Raw genomic sequence first — 21,648 nt, 5'->3', positions numbered from 1 at the left:
ATGATGTAATACCCTATACACTACCAGAGATTGTGGTCTTAATGTTAACACTCTGACACTGTACATCAAATATGACAGGAAAGATCTTATTTCAAATTAAAAATCTCCCTCTCCCTAAACCAGCCAAACAGGAAAATTACCTCAAAGATGACACAAATTCTCCATTTACTATTTCTAAATTAGCATGGAAATAAAGAAATCACCTTATCCGATTTCTGTTAAGTATTGTACCATTATCAACATTTTCATCTTATAAAACGAGGATCCAACAAATTCGTTTATATATAGGGACCATCGACAGCTGATACTTTTCCACAAATTTCTATAATATTAATCGTATAGTGTTTCCACTGTAACAAGGCTCATTTGCATATGTCTTGTGTATTGTTTTTTTTATCATTATCATTCAACAGCACCTTCACCCTGGAACAGAAAGGTCATACAACTTCACTAACTTGTCTTGTGACTATTCAACTATCTGTTAAACAATTCTGTCTATTAGGTACAATGGTATCCAATTTTGGATATAATACCTTTTATTTTCTAAATTACATGTAATTACTGTGCATAGCGACGATTTGATGTGAGATTAATTTCAAGTATATGTTTACATATGGATATAGAGGCATATGTTTAATTTGTGTCCATCAATTAACTTAATATCACTATGCAAATCACCTCATTATTAATTGGAATACCTGGTGAAGAAATTTTGTTTGTTTCAGAAATATTATCTTTGTCAATACTGAAAATATGCATTTGTTTTGGTATATTGCATTATACAATGTATATATATCTGTATGTGTGCATATTAAATATATATTCTTTCACATATCACTGTTAACAGTATACAAAGAAATCAGTAGTAAAACCATGTAACTTAGGCATATCTTTATTTTATTTTGATCTAGTTCATGCAGTATAAACTCTCCTTCACAAAATCATTTACTCCCAGCAGGCTCCAATTTAATTCAAACTCGTACATAAACTTTCACCCTCTTCATTAGCTAACTTACACAATTTAAATTCACTGACCAAATTATCTAATATTTCATGAGAAGATATCTATGTATATACATTCATATAGAATCTAATGTGTGTTACATCTTTACCAATGGAAAACCCAGGATGAAACATCTGTTTTAAGGCGAGAAAATTACACAATATCTTTTACACAAGTTTTAGGTAAAAAACATGGTTATTTATATACATGTACATTGTATGTAATACAAGCAACTAGAAATTTAATGATTTTCTAGTTGAAAATAAATTAATTGCTAATATAATACATTTAGACTGAAATCATAAGATGTACAGTTCACACTCATGTGTACTATGGTATCAATAAGATTTATTATATCCAGATCTAAAATTACTTTTTTTCATTTAAGCTGATCAGTTCTAGAAACTCAAACATGTTGATAATAGAGATTCCCCTTAAGGAAAGTTGAATCTTACTTTCATATTATTTCAAACTTTTCGAAAGTATCTCCAACAAATTCAACCAGTCTTTTAAATAATTTTAACATTTGATGATTTATAGTATTCTTAATTATAAATTAATAAGTATAAAGATCTCTTGAAAAGGAGGTATGTTTCTCAATCAGGTAGCATACAGCCTTAAATCTAAAATAAAATCATACTGCAGGTCACACAAGTTGGGTATAGCACATGACTTTTTAATCCTACATGTTGCACAATGGTCCTTAATGGTCATCTGACAGAATGGCTCATTTTAGGAAGGTCTGATTGGAAACATATTTATGGACCTTAAGAAGTTTAAAGTAGGAAAATGTTCATTCAATAAACATGTTGTTGTAAAATAGCAGCTGTGATGTCAAAAAATTAAATGTAAAATTTTTGATGAGGCCATTTCAGCTTTACATCTTCACCAACTTTCAGCTCAATAGCAACAGCCAAACAGTTTACTGATATAAAGTACAGTAAACAATGCACAGCAAGACTCAACACAATGACAATAGGTCATCCCTTTGGGTTAGATACCTGAAATACTGTATGTAACAAAAGGAGATTCCTGTTTCAGATAAACACTATGCAATATTAGTCTTAAATCCAGAAATATACTGCAGGCAGTTTAAAACTTTTTTCGGAAGAGTACTTCCATCAAAGTCTTATGTCCACCAAAAGATCTACACATATATCACTTCACATTAAAGGTTAAAATTTCATCAAGAATCACATATATTATTTTTGTCCTTGGCTGCTTCTTTAGCTTTTAAAGCTTTCTCTAAAATTTTCCTTTTCCAGTCATTATAATCAACATTTCCACCATTTTCCTCTGCATCATCAGTCTTTTCTCGTTTATTCTCTCCCTCTGCAAAAAAAAAAAAAAAAAAATGCTTTTATATGTATATAAAAAAAAGACACCAACCTCAACTTCTTTGTTTTATATACCAAATACACATGTACCACAAGGGTAAAATGTTTTGATGGTTCACATTTTCACTAATCAATCAAAAGTTTGGACAAGGGCAATGGACCACAGACACCCGACAATTTAAGCAGACCACCATCATCAGATGGTGGGCTAAATATCTTTGAAACTTCAGTTTTGACAGTCCTCAAATTTCATACATCAACTTTACCTTGCATAAAACGCTCGACGTCGTCCATAAGTGACTTTGGCCGTTTTTTATTCGTTGATTTTACTTTGCTTTGTTCATCTGAAAATAACACATGTAAATCAAATTGTTTTATTAACATTCAAACTTTTTAAACAACAGGTACTCTATTATATAACTAGCAATACCACAACATAAAACTGAGAATTCATATAGAATTATTTTGAAATTATTTGATTTCAAATGGATAAAATCTAAATGTGAAGCATGTGTAGATATCTGTTGTACACATTGAACTGTTGAAATATGAACAACGGAACCTTTCTAGACACAGATGTATATCGCGAACAGGGGAAGCCATCCATAAATGACCATAGCTGTTGATAGGACGTTAAACAATACAAAAGTTTTTCCTAGATCTATGTATCTTAATTTTTTTAAAACCAAAAGTAGAAAAACAATCTTTATGAGTCTAATGATTTTCATTCGTATGTACAGCATTAATGGTATTACTAGTTATTACCAATAATTGTTTCTGCCAGTTTTTCCAGGTCTGCCACCAGCCGGTCAAAAGTTGTACGCTTGATACCACACACTTCCACAATTTTTTTTCTGTCAACTTTTGTCTTCAATTTTCTAGAGAGGTGAAACAAAAATACAATAAAAGTTACAATTTATGTGATTTTTCAAATGGTATTGTGTTGGGATATTTCAGGTCCTTTTCCTCAACAGCTGTACTGACCACACACACACTGATAATGGATTAAAATGACATTTCACAAATTTGTTTTGTCATCAGGAGTACCCTTTTAGCTTAAATTTAATGAATATTCAAAACTGCTTCACAAGAAAGATTACAGATCTGTGACAAAAATCAACCAAGCCTATTTTGAAATCGAGAGGTAAAAAGCAGAGGATGGAAGGATGTGACATGGCTCACATGAGTGTATCTTTTATTCAAACACATCTAGGTACAAAAGTATGTGAAAATCAACTTCAGGTAACTGTAACCTTACACTGATCTTTTTAAATCAATTCACCCACAAGTCCACTCCCTAATATACAGTGATTTTTCAAACTTGGATATTTGAGTCCTGGACAAATTTAGAGAACCCACTAAATCTCTCAGTATTTGGACTCATCAAAATTTTTGAAATGGTTTTCTTGACTACAACCTCAAAGAAAACTTCTACAAAAATACTGAGTAGATATTGAAAGTTCACTCAGTTTTCTTCATATATATGATATTATAGTCATTGTAAGGACAATGTAATCATTTCAAGTATAAAAAGTCAGCACAAATCACATGTAAAGTGTAGGATTATCTATAACCTGTATTGTGTTATAACCCTCCTCCTACTGATTTAGTTACCTGCAGGCAGCGTAAAGAGCAGAGGCTTGGAACATGGGAACGGAGAAGTCCATCTCTGTACAGGACTTACTGTTATGACTTTCTTCATATCTGTGAACAAGACAAAACATGATGATGTGTACACATGTCCCAATACATCAAAATGTCAAATGTTCATCATAAACCATGCTTTCTATCAAAATCAGCCTTAATACAAGGATTTTAAACTGACTAAAATGTCATTTACCAAATATTGAAACTATTTCATTTGACAGGAATGTCAAAGCTGTTATTTGATCAACATACAAGCCCAGCCTTAAAATCTGAATTTAAAATAATGAACAATTTTTGTACAAATTAACAAATGCATGATCAGTAGCTAGGTTTTTGATCATTTTCCCTGATTATAAAGTCATATACAAATGTACAAACAAATATTACTAGTTGTTTTACCAAACTAGGTTCAAATCAGTACTGTATGAAATGATTAACTCCACGTCGACTGGATGGAATGTTACAGGTATACCTTTATCTTTACCCAAACTAACCAGTTTCATTAAATTAACCAAGTTACATAACCATCAAGTGTCTTTCTCCAAGTCAACTCCGTATTTACCTCTGAAGGGCCTGCTCAGCTAGAGTTACTGCCCCTGAACAGCCGAATTGTATGGCCAGATCTTTGATGGTTTGTTTCACCTCTATCTCCAACATACTCTCCAGTGCCCTCAGACCGTTGGCATATACCTTCTTGTTTACACCAGACAGTCGAATGGCTTCTGTCTGTGAACAGTTAAAGATAGTCTATATACAACTTGTTTGCAAATACAGTTTGGTGTCTAGTAAAATCCTGATATTTGACATTAAAGAAAGAGGACTATCCCATGAAATGAATTAGGGATCATGGCAGACTCAAGGAAATAACGGTAATAAAAAGGTTTTTCATTCTATGAAAAAAAAAATATTAATTTCTTAAAATATCAAGGGTAGACTGTTCACAAATTTAGCATAAAGTGACATATTTTGAAAATCTTGTCAATTCCCATTGTCAATTAAAAAGTGTTATACATTTATTCAAAAACCATATAAGAGACAATTAACATCTCAGTTTAGCATAAAAAATTGGGGGGGGGGGGGGGGGGGGGGGGGGGGGGGGTGCATCAAACTATCTGGGGTAGTAAACATTAAAACAAATTTGTTTTGCTTCAAGTATTCCAGAAAAATGTACTGGTTATCAAGATTTGTTCAGGTAACAGCTAGTGGACTGGACCTTGGTGAGAGGCTGACCAGTGGCTGAAGCGGCCAGATCTAGGCACATGATGAGCGGGCAGGATCCAGTAATACCCAGGGCATCCAGTGATCCACTTCCAACACGTATTTCCATCAGCTGCTGTAACTCCTTTGCCTTCCTGTAAAACATAAAGACTACTGCAATTAATTCTGTAAATGTTTCAGAACAGAAGAATTTACCTGTTTTTCCAAAACACATATTTCTCCTATAATGATTTGGTTAATACAGTTAAATATATGAAATGATTCCACTATCAATAATTTCAACTATCTATAATGGTCCGATGGAATGCATGCTTATTACAATATATAACAACTGCTAATTAAGTTCTTCGACACAATGACGATCGCGATATATCAATTATCTAGACTATATATACCAGTCCAAAGACTGAAAGAGATGTGTACAGTACACGTTTGGATTGAATTCGGTGACACAGATCCGTTTTATTTGCTTACTGTATCGTTCTTTGTGATGAAATACCCAGCTTTGAAGACATCGCACTAATTGGTTGTTTACTCATGATTGTTGGTGTTGAAATTTTGTCAGAACTCCCGCGATATTGTTTTTTATTTTCAATTCTGGTCCACTGGAACGTTTGCATCATACGTAAAACAGTTAGTTGTGAAGCGTGATATTAACCAAGAGATGCATTATAAACGGCAAAATGGTTCACGGATAAAAATGGAGACTGTGAATTTCTATTTTGTATAAACTTATGAGAACATTTCCTCTCTACATACTGAAATTAAATAATGCAATTTTACAATGTATAAAATCAAAATATTTATTCGTGACGCATACATACTATGCACGTATCTGAAGAAATGCACGAAATATTTTCAAAACAATAAAACACAGTACTGTATGTCCCTGTTATAGCTAAGAAACAATAACGTCAAGTATTCACATGGCATATAGGTAATTTACAAAACCACAACATAACAAATCATTTTATACGACCAAGTATTGATTTGAAAGAAATCATAAAACAAAAAATTAAATTATTTTACTATATTCCGGATCGTTAATTTGTGTCCGATCCAGTATTTGATTATTATTTACTACTTGGGTCACATGATACCAATATGGTGGGAGGTTGATGAGGAAGATCATTAAAAATTCCTGCCAGATATTTCTCCGAGATTTAACCGTTATACATCGATCTTGAGTCATCACAATCATGGTAATAGTATATCTTTCTTCCACTATGTTATTGTGCTATATTATAATGCATTCAATTACTTCTACAAGGAGATATTAACAATTTTAGCTGAGAATTGTATGATGATTGCACTACATTTGGTCTGGGCACAGGCCGCTATATGGGGACACGTAGCTATACTGATATGATACGAAATCAAAAAGATACAATATTAAACGTCGTTTACAATTTGAAGAATAAAGCAGCGGAAGATCTGCTTATATTACCTCGACACCAAGGGAGCAAATGCTATTTTGAATGTTTGAGGAAAACCAACATGCCATGATCAGTTGAGAAAACTAACCCAACAGATATGATACCCTGTCGCCCATGTGTCTCGAATCCATGTTCGATGAGAGAGTGGTCTGAAGCTCCTGCTTGACTGCACTCATCATTACGGCATTCTAGCTACTGCCAGCGCCTTAAATCACGACTAGTGATCGAGGTTACCTGTATATACGACACAGTAGAACGAATATTCATACCATGCCTACATTGCTCTCTGGCATCTGTCAGAAATTGTCCGTCCGTTGTCCAGAGCTACGTTATCGCAGCTAATGACACAGGTGCCTGAGTTCTGGAAAATAACCTATATAAGTTTAAATCATAATTTGATAGTATAGTGAGATTTTTGTTCCAGAAACCATGCCCCTGTGCGATATAGCATACTGTGTATATGTCATGGTTGTGATAGAACATATTATTTATAATCAGTTGTGTTATTGCATTATAAAAAAACCCATTTAAATTGCAATATGCCTCTGGGGGACTCATATATCTATTAATAGATGATATGGTATATACCTGGTATAGGTGGGATTGAAAACAATCTACACATATGGTTGTCAACATGTCAACTCAGAGAAGTATAGTTCAGATTGACTATGTCAACCTGAAGATAACATGCAATGGACTAGCTATAGCTCATCATCTAGTTTTAAGGATATAACTTAATGTAGGCAATGCAAAGTTATGAATACATACATATATGTGCGAGAGAGTTGCAGGCAAGCACATATACATATAGCTTGTATTTCTCTTTCTTCAGCCTTCAACACCACAATTATCTCCCCAGGAGGAGCAGGAGAAGCTACTTGAAGAGGCAAATAACATCGTCAAAAATCAATCTTTCCAGATGAAAAGATGTTTGGTAAATATGCACACTTGTACTGTCTATAACTTGAACAAATCAGCACAAATTTTGTCTTTGCCTTAACATAAACATAGGATTTTCCAAACTCTTCTGGTAATAAAGTATATCATTGCAAATTAAGGACACTTTCAATTTGTTTATGCTGTATGTATGTATGTATATATATATGCCTGGCAAATAAGAGATAGTAACTCTGGCAGGTCTGGCTAGTTACTTTATTTATAGGAAAATAGTGATATTTACCAGGTAGTGGTGCTTATGATATGCATAAGGTACTCACAGTGATCTTGATTTTTAGCTCACCTGGTCCGAAGGACCAAGGTGAGCTTATGCCATACCGTAGCGTCCGTCGTCTGTCCATCCGTCAACAATTGACTTCTTCTTCATAACCACTGATCAGAATTTGACCAAATTTTGCCTGGTAGCATCATTATGGGTTGAGGATTCAAAATTGTACAAATGGTGGGGCTGACCCCCTGGGGGCCTGAGGGGCGGGGCCAAATAATGTGTTCAATTGGGCTATATTGATATAAACAACTTCTTCTCTGAAACTGAGCAATGGATATTGCTCAGCCTCATATTTGCCTGGTACCATCACTATTGGGTAGGGATTCAAAATTGTACAAATTTAAATGATTGGGCTGAGGGGCGGGGCCAAATGTGGTCAATTGGGCTATATTGATATGAACGACTTCTTCTCTGAAACCGAGCAATGGATATTGCTCATAGTTGCCTGGTAGCATCACTATGGGGTGGGGATTCAAAACTGTACAAATGGTGAGGCTGACCCCACGGGGGCCTGAGGGGCGGGGCCAAGAGGGGTCATTTTGGCAGAATTGACATAAACAACTTTTTCTCTGAAACTAAGCAATGGATATCTCTAATATTTAACTGGTAGCATTCCCTTGGGTTAAGGATTCAAAATTGAACAAATGACAGGGCCAACCCCCTGGGGGCTGAGGGGAGGAGCCAAAGCTAGGGCTCAATTTGGTTAAATTGACATAAACAACTTCTTCTCTGAAACTAAGCAATGGATATCACTCACATTTGTATGGTAGCATGGTCATGGGGTAGGGATTCAAAATTGTAAACATTTTAGGGTTGACCCCACCAGGGGCTGAGGGGTGGGGCCAAAAGGGGTCAATTTGGCTAAATTGATATGAACAACTTCTCTGAAACAGCTCATATTTGACTGGTTGCATCCTTTTGGGTAAGGATTCAAAATTTTATAAAGGATGGAACTGACCCCCCGGGGTGCAGAGGGCAGGGTCAAAAGGGGTCAATTGGTTTAAACAACTTCTTTTCTGAAACTAAAGCAATGGATATCACTCACATTTCTGTGGTAGCATCCCTATGGGGTTGCGCCAAAAGTCAATTTCATTTCATGAATTAATGCATTTTTTGGCATAAAAACCTCACGTACCCATATAAAATGCCTATGATATATTGACATAGCAATACCAGTGACAAATATACTCAATCATCATTCTTGTTTCATATCTCATGATATCCAGGTGAGCGATACAGGCCCGCTGGGCCTCTTGTTGTTTTTAAACACAGATGTTGTACATTCTTAAAATGATAGTCAAGTATCTTTCTAGCAGGGCTTTTAGTAAGATTTAATTCTGCAGAACCATTTTGAGCTAAAACTGATGGAAAATCCTAAGACTAAGAAGATTCTTGTAAAATCCTGTCAGGGATTCAAAAATCTAAGAATTTCAGGTCAGCTGTTTTGATATCGAATTTGAATTTAGTAACCTGTAAAAATAAATGTGGAACACCAAATCAACTATGTACATTATAATGCAGTCTATAAAATGAATCTGTGCATGTTGTAGAATTTTACCTTTAAGTTTGTTCTGATATCTTGAATTATTCATGCTCACAGCTTAGCTGAACATTTTCTTTTTACTTAATCAGGACAAAGGGAAGTTGATGGACGGTCTTAAGCATGCATCCACCATGCTTGGAGAGCTGAGGACATCTATGCTGTCCCCAAAGAGCTACTATGAACTTTGTATCCTTGTATAATCTGTCTTTGTATGGAAATATTATGTATTTAGTCTATGCCTGGCAATTAGCCCACCTAGCTACCAGGTATGTATATTGCAGTTCAGTGGAAAAATGCAAACAAATGCTTTTTCATTAATATTTGGTTAGTCAACCCCTGCCATGGAGTGAAAGTTTGTGTTTATCTACTGGGTGTATTTCACCAAATGGCCAAATATTTTATTTTACTTAAAGGGACATCACGGTAAACCAATTTTTATTTTGTATTTTTTTCATATTATTGGGTATATCTTTTAAAAAAATATTCTTATGAACAATGACCATTAGAATTTGATGATATATGTACATAAACAAACATCAATTATTAATTATAAAAAGGTTATCACAATTCGTTGATCAACAGTCTGAATATGCAAATTTTGTGACATATACGATAAAACGCATGCGTACAACAAACTAAAATACCTGAAAACAAAAATGGCTTCCAATGTGAATCGACTGCGGTTTTAAACGATAACAGCTTCCGCAATGAAGAGAATAATGAGAAAATGGGTCAAACACAATCCTAGAATTAAACTGGGGAAGCAGTACAATACAGTGGACCCGCGATAATCCGGATGCCGATAGTCCGGAAAACTCACAGTCCGGACGGAAATGCACGGGAATGGATTTCCGTAACGTTATTTGTACTCACCAGTCCGGAAATTCGGATTCCGTTTCCGGAAGCCCATTTTGGGAACGGAACGTACTTTTCATTAGTAAATTTCCCTCAATAATCCGGACGATTTTTTCACCACGAGGAGAAAAAAATGTCGGGGCAAGTCACCCGTGTCAACAGCTGTACAAACTATCGCTTGACACTGTGCGTAGTCATAGCGACCGCTGCCAGGTCATAGCCCCGGGTGTTTACCTGTGTTACAATGTGTAGCTTTTGTTTTTATAACGGTACATTGCTTTTTCTCTACGACCTAAATGTTACAGAATTTATGCACAATCATACATTACGTGATACGATAATTAATTGATCTCAAATACATGTAATAAATTTATGATCGGTAATTAAACACGGATATCGGCTTTGTAACACCGTTACATGAAACGACGACTCATTGAAAGATGCATGTTATTAATTACATACACATTTACGTATTAAGCAGTGATCACAAGAACTGGGTTGATTACACACAAATTAGTCAAAAGTCGTCTGATACTTAACTAAGCGTCAGATTGTTAAGTGAATACGAGTTTAATAATTATCGGACATCTTGGGTAGTTCTCGCTGGTGTCGCGTACTTTTAAATAGATAGCTTGGGGTTTCTGGTACGTAAAAATCATAAAAAAAACATGGACTGACGGTAAGTTGTAAAATCCGGGTATTTTATTTAAGGTATTTAACGTTTGTAATTTCTACTTGTTTGTGAACCTCCGGGACGTGACACATGTGTGTTGTTTGTAGGTCACATATGCCCGCTATAAATAAAACAACTTTCACTTTACATGTTCTTTTAAAAACATAGTTTATTTTTTACTTTCTGCAAAACAAAACAAGAATCATATCAGAAACATAAGTATATTTATTGTTAAAAAGTCTGACAATTAGACGTGTTTATGAAACGTTCCGGATTGTATATAATCAAGGGAGATAACTCTTACACGACAATTTTTTTGACCTGGTACACAAAATTCGGCAGTCTGGAAAACTCGTAATCCGGACGGTTTGGACTGGGAACGAAGGTGTTCGGATTATCGAGGGTCCACTGTAGATTGGAACAGTTCAAACATGAAAACAGCAGTAATACAGACGCCGCTCGTATTCTGCTTTATAGTAGGTCATGACAATCTTGGTAATATTTACCTAAACTCGGTAATAGTTACCTAAACTCGGTAATATTTATACAGTCTGTACCAGTACATCACTACTGTCACTATACTATATGAACAGTGTTTACACTTATTTACACATAAATATGTGTGCCGGAATATATACAGAACGTGCTATTTCACATTTAAACCACTTATAATATCGTTATCCAACTAACCCAGATGGAATATCCCCCCTTGTAAACTATCGCGTGTTTGTGTTGCCACGATTTCAAAACAGTCACGTGATGATTTAAAAATAACTTCCGTGCTAAATTTAGAGGGGGATTCCCAACTAAATCGAGTGGTCAAGCTGGACATAGGGATCGACTGTGAACATTGGGACAGCACAGAAACATAACTGGAAAGGAACAAAACATGTACATTCAATGAAAATTACAACGTTTTTACCGTGATGTCCCTTTAAAGGCACACAGAATCTCATGAAGTTTGTTTTCATATTGATATTATTTCCTCCTTGACATCTATCAGATATGGCAATTTCTGATGAATTACGTCACCTGGAACTGTATTTAGTGGACGAATTTCAGAAAGGACGCAAGGTCGCTGATTTGTATGAACTGGTACAATATGCAGGCAACATTGTCCCAAGATTGTAAGTATTTAATGAGCAACATCAAATCTAAGTCGAAGTACAAAGGTTGCCATACAGCTGAGTAAGTTTATGAGAACCCATGCTAGTCTTTTGTGGTTAGTTCTCCTGATCCGAAGCTAAAATCATTATGGCAATTATACCTTGAATTTACCAGCGCTGGTCAGCTGTGTGGTCTGGACTATTAGACACCGTCTAACTCCTGATGTCATGGGGACATTGTGTTGGTAGTGAAGAAATGGTCAAGGGATCATTCTGGACTGGGTCACAAATTTTTATCAGAGAAATTTGGGGTTTTGATTATGTTCCAATAATCATTTATTGAGGTTCTCAGCTGAAGCATGGGGGAAAATCTGCCAAATCATCATGATATTCTTGAATTACACATATATAAGGTAGTGCTGGTGTTCATTTCACAGGTACCTTTTGATAACAGTGGGTGTGGTATATATCAAATCTAATGAGCTGTCACGTAAGGATATCCTTAAGGACCTTGTGGAGATGTGTCGGGGTGTACAGCACCCACTAAGGGGCCTCTTCCTCAGGAACTACCTTCTCCAGTGTACCAAGAATGTCCTTCCTGATACTGAGGAGGACACATCAAGGTAGGATGTCCTATTGTCTTTGGTTTATTGTTAACATAATCTGTCTAATAAGGTCACTATGAGCTTGAAAAAATCACACAAATTTCCAGGGAAATGTTTCCATGTGAAAAATCTTGATTGAAAAAAATTTTGGTAGAAATTATGCTTTTGTTTTAACCTACCATATTTTACAAGGTATAAGCCCATTCTACAGAATCAACCCCCCATCTCACCCCTATTTTTTTACCATTTCACTGCATAGGACCATATTTGGAAATAAGCCGACCCCCCACCTTTAAAGGTCTAATTCACAATGAAAAACAAATGTGTTGTGAAAACTGTTATTTACAAAAATAATTTCCTGATTAAAACAATTTCTGCAGACTTTAAAAATGATCCTTTTTTTTAATGAAAATGGCCAATTTTAGCCTTCGTTTTATGTACAAGCCAGAACATAGAGATGGAAGATTTGGCTATACTCTTAGCTATGTTTCTGTCAAAGGAGGAGCCGTGGCTCATACAAACATTACCTTATACATCTACATGCATATTTGATATTCATCTTAATGAAACTTTTTAACATTGTTATACATTTTACTAGAGCAAAATATGAAGCATACCTGTATATGGCAGTAAGCCTATGCCTAGAAATAAGCCCATATATTTTGATGGTTGGTAGAATTACTGTTTCTAATTTACAGTGGTGATTATGAAGCTGGTACTGTAGTCGACTCCATAGACTTTATCCTGTTGAACTTTTCTGAGATGAACAAGCTGTGGGTGCGTATGCAGCATCAGGGCCACTCACGGGATCGTGTGAAGCGTGAACAGGAGCGACGGGAACTAAGGATCTTAGTTGGCACAAATCTTGTCCGTCTAAGTCAACTAGAGTGCATCGATATTGAGAAGTATAAAAAGGTGAAGCTTCACACTTGATCACATGATAATCATGTGAAAACTCTATTGTTTAAACATAGAATATGTACTAATGAAGGTGTGATTATGTTTTGTTTCCTCCGTAGTGTCAATATATCAATGTGTGAAAAAATGCAATAATTACTGATGCTACCACGCTCACTGATTGCTTGAATATGGTGACCAGGTAGTGGCTGTGATGTCAAAAACTGTGTAAACCATTCATTCTTCTTTTGTTTGCCTTACCAACTGTACATTTTACTTATTCTTTTGATTAATATATATATATAACATTTGCAAAAAAAGTACAGCTAGAAACTAAATACATTGAACACACAAAGTGTCCAGTTTTCCTCCAGCTTGAAGAACAAATTCTGTCTTTTTGTGCTGGTTTCAATATTGTTGCCAAGAAAGTACTGAAAATTCTTTATTTGTTTTAACATAGAAATTTTTCAAAATAATATGTAAAGATGAATAATTTTTCCTTTCTATATTTCAGTTGGTATTACCAGGGATTTTGGAACAGACAGTAAGCTGTCGAGATCCTATAGCTCAGGAGTATCTGATGGAGTGCATCATACAGGTAAATACTGTACAGGTACCCCTGATAATGCACAGGTACCCCTGGAATGTACAGGTACCTCTGGTAATGTACAGGTACCCCTGGTAATTTACAGGTACCCCTGGTAATGTACAGGTACCCCTGGTAATGTACAGGTACCCATGGTAATGTACAAGTACCCATGGTAATGTACACGTACCACTGGTATTGTACAGGTACCCCTGGTATTGTACAGGTACCCATGGTATTGTACAGGTACCCCTGGTAATGTACAGGTACCCCTGGTATTGTACAGGTACCCCTGGTAATGTACAGGTACCCCTGGTAATGTACACGTACCCCTGGTAATGTACAGGTACCCCTGGTAATGTACAGGTACCCCTGGTAATGTACACGTACCCCTGGTAATGTACAGGTACCCCTGGTAATGTACACGTACCCCTGGTAATGTACACGTACCCCTGGTAATGTACACGTACCCCTGGTAATGTACAGGTACCCCTGGTAATGTACAGGTACCCCTGGTAATGTACAGGTACCCCTGGTAATGTACTGGTACCCCTGGTAATGTACAGGTACCCCTGGTAGTTTACAGGTACCCCTGGTAATCTGTACATGTTGATCCTCAAGGTGATTCTGCCAGCAGACTTCAAATTTCCTTTTAATTTTTTATCTTAAAGTACTTTTCCCCACTGTAAGCAAAAATCTTCATTCAGGAAAAATATATTTTCTAATAAAAATAGACTTCTATCTTTCCTGTTTAAGTTTTATACATATATGTATCTATTTCTCCATAATGATGCTATATGATAGAAGCCAGTATATATTTTCCACTGGTTTGGCAGATGTGTAATAAGGTGTTACTATTATTAGGTTATTATATTATGGACATATTGTTTTTATCCATTGTTCAATAATTTAGAACACAAAAGATGTATTTTTCACAAAGATGGTGAATTAAAATATTATAGTGCACAAATGTAGTTTTCTCTGGAAAATTTACTTTATTTTTTTTATGATTTTATTAATCCTTAAAAACAGCATTATATTATGGGAGCCCTATGAAATAACACTTTTACAGTATCTGATATAAAATTCATTGTTGTTCGATGTTGACTTCTAAGATTTTAATTTGCCATCTGTCTACATTATTTGGGCATGATTTAAGCTTGGATACATATTTCATATTCTGAAAGTCATTTCTTCTTTCAATAAATTATTTTATGCATTTGGAATTCACTTCAGGTGTTCCCAGACGACTTCCATCTACAGACACTCAGCTCCTTCCTCAGAGCATGTGCAGAACTCCACGAAAGTGTCAATGTAAAGAATATCATTATTGCTCTTATTGACAGGTGAGTTAAAAATAATATTCACCAAATTAATTAATCTCACACCTATCCAATTTCCTGGTTTTTTTTCTCACTTACAAGAAAGTCACAAAGCAAACTGTGGTGTTTCTTTTCTGGTGTGACGACTATGCTGCTGTCAACGTTTCTCTTTAAAGTTTTACGTTGTATGTTATCTTTATTAAGAAACTATATGTATGTGATCTATATTTAGAAGCTATATGTATGTTATCTTTATTTAGAAACTATATGTATGTTATCTTTATTTAGAAACTATATGTATGTGATCTATATTTAGAAGCTATATGTATGTGATCTATATTTAGAAACTATATATATGTGATCTATACATTGTAAATATTGTGTGTTTTCTGTTTAGGTTGGCCCAGTTTTCCCAGAATGAGGAGGGCCAGGGAATCCCTCAGGACATCCAACTGTTTGACATCTTCTCACAGCAAGTCTCACAAGTCATACAGGTAGGTAACTTCTCATATCTATTACAGGTATGACTTTCTCATACCTTATACAGGTATATAACTTCTCATATCTGACACAGGTATGACTTTCTCACTCCTTTTACAGGTATATAACTTCTCATATCTGACACAGGTATGACTTTCTCATACCTTTTACAGGTATGTAACTTCTCATATCTGACACAGGTAGGAATTTCTCATACCTTTTACAGGTATGTAACTTCTCGCACACCATAAAGTTAATCATATGAGGTTCATATGACTTATCATATCTCACACATGTACATAATTTTTCACCCACCATACAGGTAAATTGTTGCCTCTCACACAACATACAAGTATGTAAATTCTCATACTACATATAGGTTACAGGTATGTAACCATAAAGTCAATATTGTGTCTCATTAGTCATACAGGTATTAAAATTCTTACAAACCATACAATAGGTAAATATTGTACCTTTCATGTCATACAGGTAAATTCCCATATGCCACACAGGTATGTGTGTAACTTCTCATACACCATATATGTGTTCTTATTAATGTTGTGAAATACACCACATCCTGGTTTGTTGCTTATAACATATCGGTAAATATAGTTTGTATCAAAATTCATACAGATATCTGACAAAAAAGATATTAGGCTAGCATACACTGATATTAACAATAAGAAATAAGTTTTAATTTGTTCAATTTGTTCTCAATGACCAGTGTTATAAAGATTCAACAGTTGAATAGTTTCATAATAGATATTTAACATGTGATGAGTTGCCAGTATATGATAGATATTTAGATATACAATATATCATGTTCTACTTAAACAGAATCGGCCAGACATGCCTCCTGAGGACATCGTCTCACTCCAGGTGGCGCTGATTAACTTGGCACTTAAGTGTTACCCAGACAAGACTGATTATGTCGACAAAGTGCTAGAAACAACAGAGGACATTTTTAACAGACTCAATCTCGACCAGTAGGTATCCTTGTCAGTGCTAACTCTGGTTCTAAATCTGTTTTCACCAAAGCTGTTATCTATATGGTGATGAGGACTAATCTAATGTTGTGAATAAACAAATGGAACTGTCCCTTTCAAAAAAAGGTGTGAATATGAGTTGCTGTCGTCATTGTTGTGAATTAGTGATTTTGCTATAAACTTGTAGCTTCAACTAATGCTAATTATGTCTAATACATGCCTTCCTCGATACTCCTGGAATATTTCATGACAATATCAAAGGTTTCGTTACTACCATATTTAGGATAAGACAAGATAAGTTCTATCTTTTGATGTACATCCTACTGGATGGTCATTCTAATAAATTGACTGGATTTTAACTTGGTTGTCAGTCTTAAAAAGTAATGCATCAGCTTAACAGAGCTTGGTCAGGTTTTTTCCTGACACCAATAAAATTGCTTCGATGTGTCTTCGGTAACCATGACATATTCCAGGGGTGCAGAGAGTGAAAGTGAGTGTAACCCCTGGAGTATCAAGCTCCAATAAGCTATATGTAGAGTTCATTTCAAACTTGGGAAACAGTACTTTTCAATACTTATTACTACAAAAACATCATACATTTTATAACAAGTTCAGTTTGTTAACTAACAGTAGTTATAATAGGGCACCATGGATATTTATCTGTCACCAAGATTGCATTCATAGTGATAATAAATACAATCTAACAAACCTTTAATGATTTTTACATAGGTTAACTTCTGTCTTTCTTTAATAAATACGTCCAATTTCCCTGTATGTGCATTTGAAAGAATCATCTTTAAATCAAATTCTTTTCTATGATTGATTTACACCCAATATGACACACAGTGCTAAGCCTTCCCATGACAATGATCAACATAGTATCAGAATGATGTCATGTTAGGCATTTGTTCTCAATCAGATTCCTTGCTGCATTTGAATCATTCATAGCGCATAGTGAAGCATTTCTTTGACAATGATTTAAATGGTGTAACAATGACATATTACACTCTTTACTTCAGCCTAGAGCATGGAAGTCCAGTGTCCAAGGAGTTGATGAGGCTGATGAAGATTCCGATAGACAGCTACAGTAATGTGCTCATCGTGCTTCAGCTCGGACACTTCGGACCTCTTTTTGAATACTTTGACTTCAAGAGCAGGAAAATAATGAGCTGCTACATCATCAATAACGTGCTGGAAAATGACACTTTTATACCCACACAGGAACATGTGAGTTTGTTTGTCACTAAAAAAATATGTACAATATCTTTAAATGTACTATGATAAAGTCTTACATTAAAGTCAAATTGTTTACAGTTTTGGGAAATGTTGAAGCGAAAAAGATACCTTGCATGGAAATTATGAATTTGATATGGAACATTATTTTTTGAATCCGTTAATTTTTTCTTAATAGGCTATATGTGAAATTGTATATATTTTTAATTTCAAAAAGCTAGAATTGAAATCCTTAAAAAAATGACCTACACAGTAAATAAACAAATTTCATTTTGTATATTGTTTTTTTTTTATATAGAATTCACTATTAAGGTTACATGTTGCCATATGAGGATTTCACTAGACCCCTACTTTCCTGAAATGTGAACTTTTAACTGATGTGCTAGTTCCAGTTTTATATACATGTATGTGATAAAAGCTTTCAAATGATTGACTTACCTCCGATTACCCTGCACCTGTAGTGTAACTTTAAGATTTTGTGTGATTGGCCATTCAATAATTTCATCCAGTAGACTAAGACTTCTGTATCTTTTCCAGGTGGACAGTATCCTGAATATAGTAAACGTATTGGTACAGGACCAGAACGACCAACCAGAGGACCCAGAAGATCCGGAGGATTTCGCAGAGGAACAAGGCATTATGGGAAGATTTATATATCTGTTACAAGCTGAGGACCTCAACCAACAATACCTTGTAAGATGTGATACATGTGTAGACTATAAATTTATAATTTAGATAACGGAATAATTGATGCTATGACCATGTCTTTCCTCAAAGTTCCCTTCCCTAGTATAAAACTCCAGTATTACAGTATTCATCCTCAAATAAGTCCCCTTCTCTTGTGTTAAAGTCCAGTAATACAGTAGTTCTCCTTAAATGAGCGCCTTCCCTAATGTAAAAGTCCAGTATTACAGCATTTGTCCTCAAATAAGCCCCCTTCCCTAGTATAAAACTCCAGTATTACAGTATTTATCCTTATAAGCCTCTTCCCTCGCATGAGAGTTTAGTATATACAGTTGTACGTGTAATTAAAGTTTGTGGAAGTCTTATTTGTGAACCACTTTTCCACTCACTCACTAGTGATAAGATGCTGATAATTTGTATGAAAGTTGTCTTTAGTATCACATCTAGTTGTGCATTAATTTGGAAAATAAAAAAAAAGAAATCTGACTTTGGTTGAATGTTTATTTCCTTTTTTTTTTTTTTTCAATGTGTCAAAATATCCCAATCATTGTCTAGCATTTTTTTGCCGAGGTTTTGAATATTTTCATTTTTCCTGTCAGATCCTGAACACGGCCCGAAAACACTTTGGCAGTGGAGGTGACCACCGGATCAAGTTCACCCTACCACCTATTGTGTTTGCTGCTTACAGACTGGCCATGAGGTACCGCGAACAACAGGAAGAGGTGAGTGGAGAAACTGCCACATGTAGTTAAGTATAGTATATAAACAAATATCACATCAAAGATTGCTATCAGCAATGACTACTGTTTTCCCACTACATATAAAGTCAATTATTGGTTGAGTTTGAGATGGATAGGTGAGCTATAGATCAGTTATCAGATTTGAACTGGACAGCACTTTATTGAATCAACACATCTGTAATATGAGTAAGAAAAAAATAAACTAAAATTGCCACAATCATAATTCAGTAATTACAAAAAAAGACAGAAAATTAAGTGTAATACAAGTTTAGCTTGAAATATTTGAAAATCTTCCACCATAAAAATAAAAGTGTATTGTTTCTCATCAATTTGTATTGTGTGATGATCACAGGATGAGAACTGGGAGAGGAAATGTCAGAAGATTTTCCAGTTCTGCCATCAGACAATTGGAGCTTTGATTAAGGCCGAGATGGCAGAAATTCCACTCAGACTGTTTCTCCAAGGTGCAATGGCTGCTGGACAAATTGATTTTGAAAACCATGAGACTGTGGCCTATGAGTTTATGTCTCAAGTAAGTGTCTTACACTTGTAAACTTATCCAAATGTTTTGTATGAATTTTTTTTACGAGATTTTCAAGTTTTGAAATTGTAAATTCTAATCAGATTTTTAGACCCCCTCAACACCCTAATAAGTAATAGAGGGAAGGGTGATAGTCTATTTATCATGCAAAGCTTGTATACAAGATATCTCATGAACTCTCAAAAGATTTAGTTCATATTCACACTATCAAGTTCTGCGCGCTGATCTGATTTTGTTCATATTCACGCCATTACATCAAACTATTAGGTTCTACATGCTGATCTGATTAGAAAATGATGATCATTGGTCAAGGTCAAAGGCCACATTTGACCACTTTTGAGTAAGAGTGGGAGTATATGTGAGCATTGCTTACTTTACTCTGATAATAGCTTAATGTCTTAAAGGAGGAAAGAGTCTGTAAATGACAAACCTAGGGAGGGACACACATTATTCCTGGTGATATGTTCAGACTGTTGTTAACAGTTTATTCCTAACCACACCAATGCTGTTATCTCTCCAGGCCTTCTCTCTAAATGCTGTTATCTCTCCAGGCCTTCTCTCTAAATGCTGTTATCTCTCCAGGCCTTCTCTCTAAATGCTGTTATCTCTCCAGGCCTTCTCTCTAAATGCTGTTATCTCTCCAGGCCTTCTCTCTAAATGCTGTTATCTCTCCAGGCCTTCTCTCTAAATGCTGTTATCTCTCCAGGCCTTCTCTCTGTACGAGGATGAAATCAGTGACAGCAAAGCACAGCTTGCCGCCATCACTCTCATCATTGGCACGCTGGAACAAATGGCCTGTTTTGGGGAGGAGAACCATGAGCCCCTACGCACCCAGTGTGCCCTGGCCGCATCCAAACTTCTCAAGAAACCTGACCAGTGTCGCGGGGTCATGACCTGTTCTCATCTCTTCTGGTCAGGCAAAACCTCAACGTCTGATGGTCCGGTAAGACAACCGTTTTTATAAATAGAGGACATTCTCTGTTAACTGTAAGTCTTCTTATTTTGAAAGGTTTAAATATTGTTTTGCTGTTTCTGATGGTAGAACAGAAGAAAAAAGACAACTTGAAAGTAAAACTATATGTAAAATTTGCCATTTCCGTGAGAAATACAACTTTTTTTGCTTTCAAATGTATATTAGATAGTGAAAACAGCACCCTTCACCATTGTCAATCATTTGTAATTTTTGAAAAGGAGAATGTATTTTCTGATAAAGGGCCAGGTAAGTGTATTTTCCTGATAAAGGGCCAGGTATATATGTTTGTGGGTAAATTGACCCATCATTGAAAATAAAATTAGTATATTTCAAATAAGTAACTTTCCTTACATTTATTAAGTACATGAAACATTAACATCAGAAAATTAAGTTTGATAACAATCCAGAATTTTCACTTACTTTAGTTAGTACAATAATTAACTTAAAGTCGTCATGTTGGATAAAATGCTGATATTTCAGTATTTATGTCTGGTTTGCATGTGTTAGTTAGTACAATATTGTAATAATCACCCCTTGACGTGCCTGCCCCTGTTTTTA

The 21,648-nt window shown here is 35.3% G+C and overlaps 2 protein-coding genes across 2 annotated transcripts; one reads left to right on the top strand and one right to left on the bottom strand.

Annotated features, from left to right (window-relative positions):
- Window positions 1-876: 876 nt before the first annotated feature.
- Window positions 877-5,805, bottom strand: LOC117338345 (origin recognition complex subunit 6-like). Its single transcript, XM_033899656.1, has 7 exons — window positions 5,680-5,805; window positions 5,201-5,339; window positions 4,550-4,713; window positions 3,955-4,044; window positions 3,106-3,218; window positions 2,607-2,684; window positions 877-2,335 (listed from the first exon to the last, which is right to left on the bottom strand). The coding sequence occupies exons 1-7, from the start codon at window positions 5,742-5,744 to the stop codon at window positions 2,190-2,192; spliced, it is 795 nt and encodes a 264-aa protein (XP_033755547.1). The 5' UTR covers window positions 5,745-5,805; the 3' UTR covers window positions 877-2,189.
- Window positions 5,806-6,297: 492 nt separating this feature from the next.
- LOC117338125 (vacuolar protein sorting-associated protein 35-like) lies at window positions 6,298-21,096 on the top strand. The gene is made up of 15 exons (XM_033899335.1): window positions 6,298-6,407; window positions 7,474-7,575; window positions 9,499-9,595; window positions 11,941-12,064; window positions 12,481-12,666; window positions 13,347-13,563; window positions 14,060-14,143; window positions 15,368-15,477; window positions 15,851-15,947; window positions 16,771-16,919; window positions 17,939-18,146; window positions 18,690-18,845; window positions 19,436-19,558; window positions 19,929-20,108; window positions 20,824-21,096. The coding sequence occupies exons 1-15, from the start codon at window positions 6,405-6,407 to the stop codon at window positions 21,079-21,081; spliced, it is 2,094 nt and encodes a 697-aa protein (XP_033755226.1). The 5' UTR covers window positions 6,298-6,404; the 3' UTR covers window positions 21,082-21,096.
- Window positions 21,097-21,648: the final 552 nt, after the last annotated feature.

The sequence above is a fragment of the Pecten maximus genome, chromosome 11 (assembly GCF_902652985.1).
Source record: "Pecten maximus chromosome 11, xPecMax1.1, whole genome shotgun sequence".
Taxonomy (NCBI): domain Eukaryota; kingdom Metazoa; phylum Mollusca; class Bivalvia; order Pectinida; family Pectinidae; genus Pecten; species Pecten maximus.
This window is presented reverse-complemented; position numbering and strand designations above follow the sequence as displayed.

What these genes read in the sequence shown, in the direction of transcription:
- LOC117338345 (XM_033899656.1), bottom strand. Translation starts at nt 5,744, where the DNA reads ATGAGTAAACAACCAATTAGTGCGATGTCTTCAAAGCTGGGTATTTCA. An exon ending in GCTGAGCAGGCCCTTCAGAG is followed by an intron (nt 4,045 to 4,549) that starts GTAAATACGGAG and finishes TCTTGTTCACAG; the next exon opens with ATATGAAGAAAGTCATAACA. An exon ending in CGTCGAGCGTTTTATGCAAG is followed by an intron (nt 2,336 to 2,606) that starts GTAAAGTTGATG and finishes TTTTTTTTGCAG; the next exon opens with AGGGAGAGAATAAACGAGAA.
- LOC117338125 (XM_033899335.1), top strand. An exon ending in TCCAGATGAAAAGATGTTTG is followed by an intron (nt 7,576 to 9,498) that starts GTAAATATGCAC and finishes TTACTTAATCAG; the next exon opens with GACAAAGGGAAGTTGATGGA. An exon ending in AAAGAGCTACTATGAACTTT is followed by an intron (nt 9,596 to 11,940) that starts GTATCCTTGTAT and finishes GACATCTATCAG; the next exon opens with ATATGGCAATTTCTGATGAA.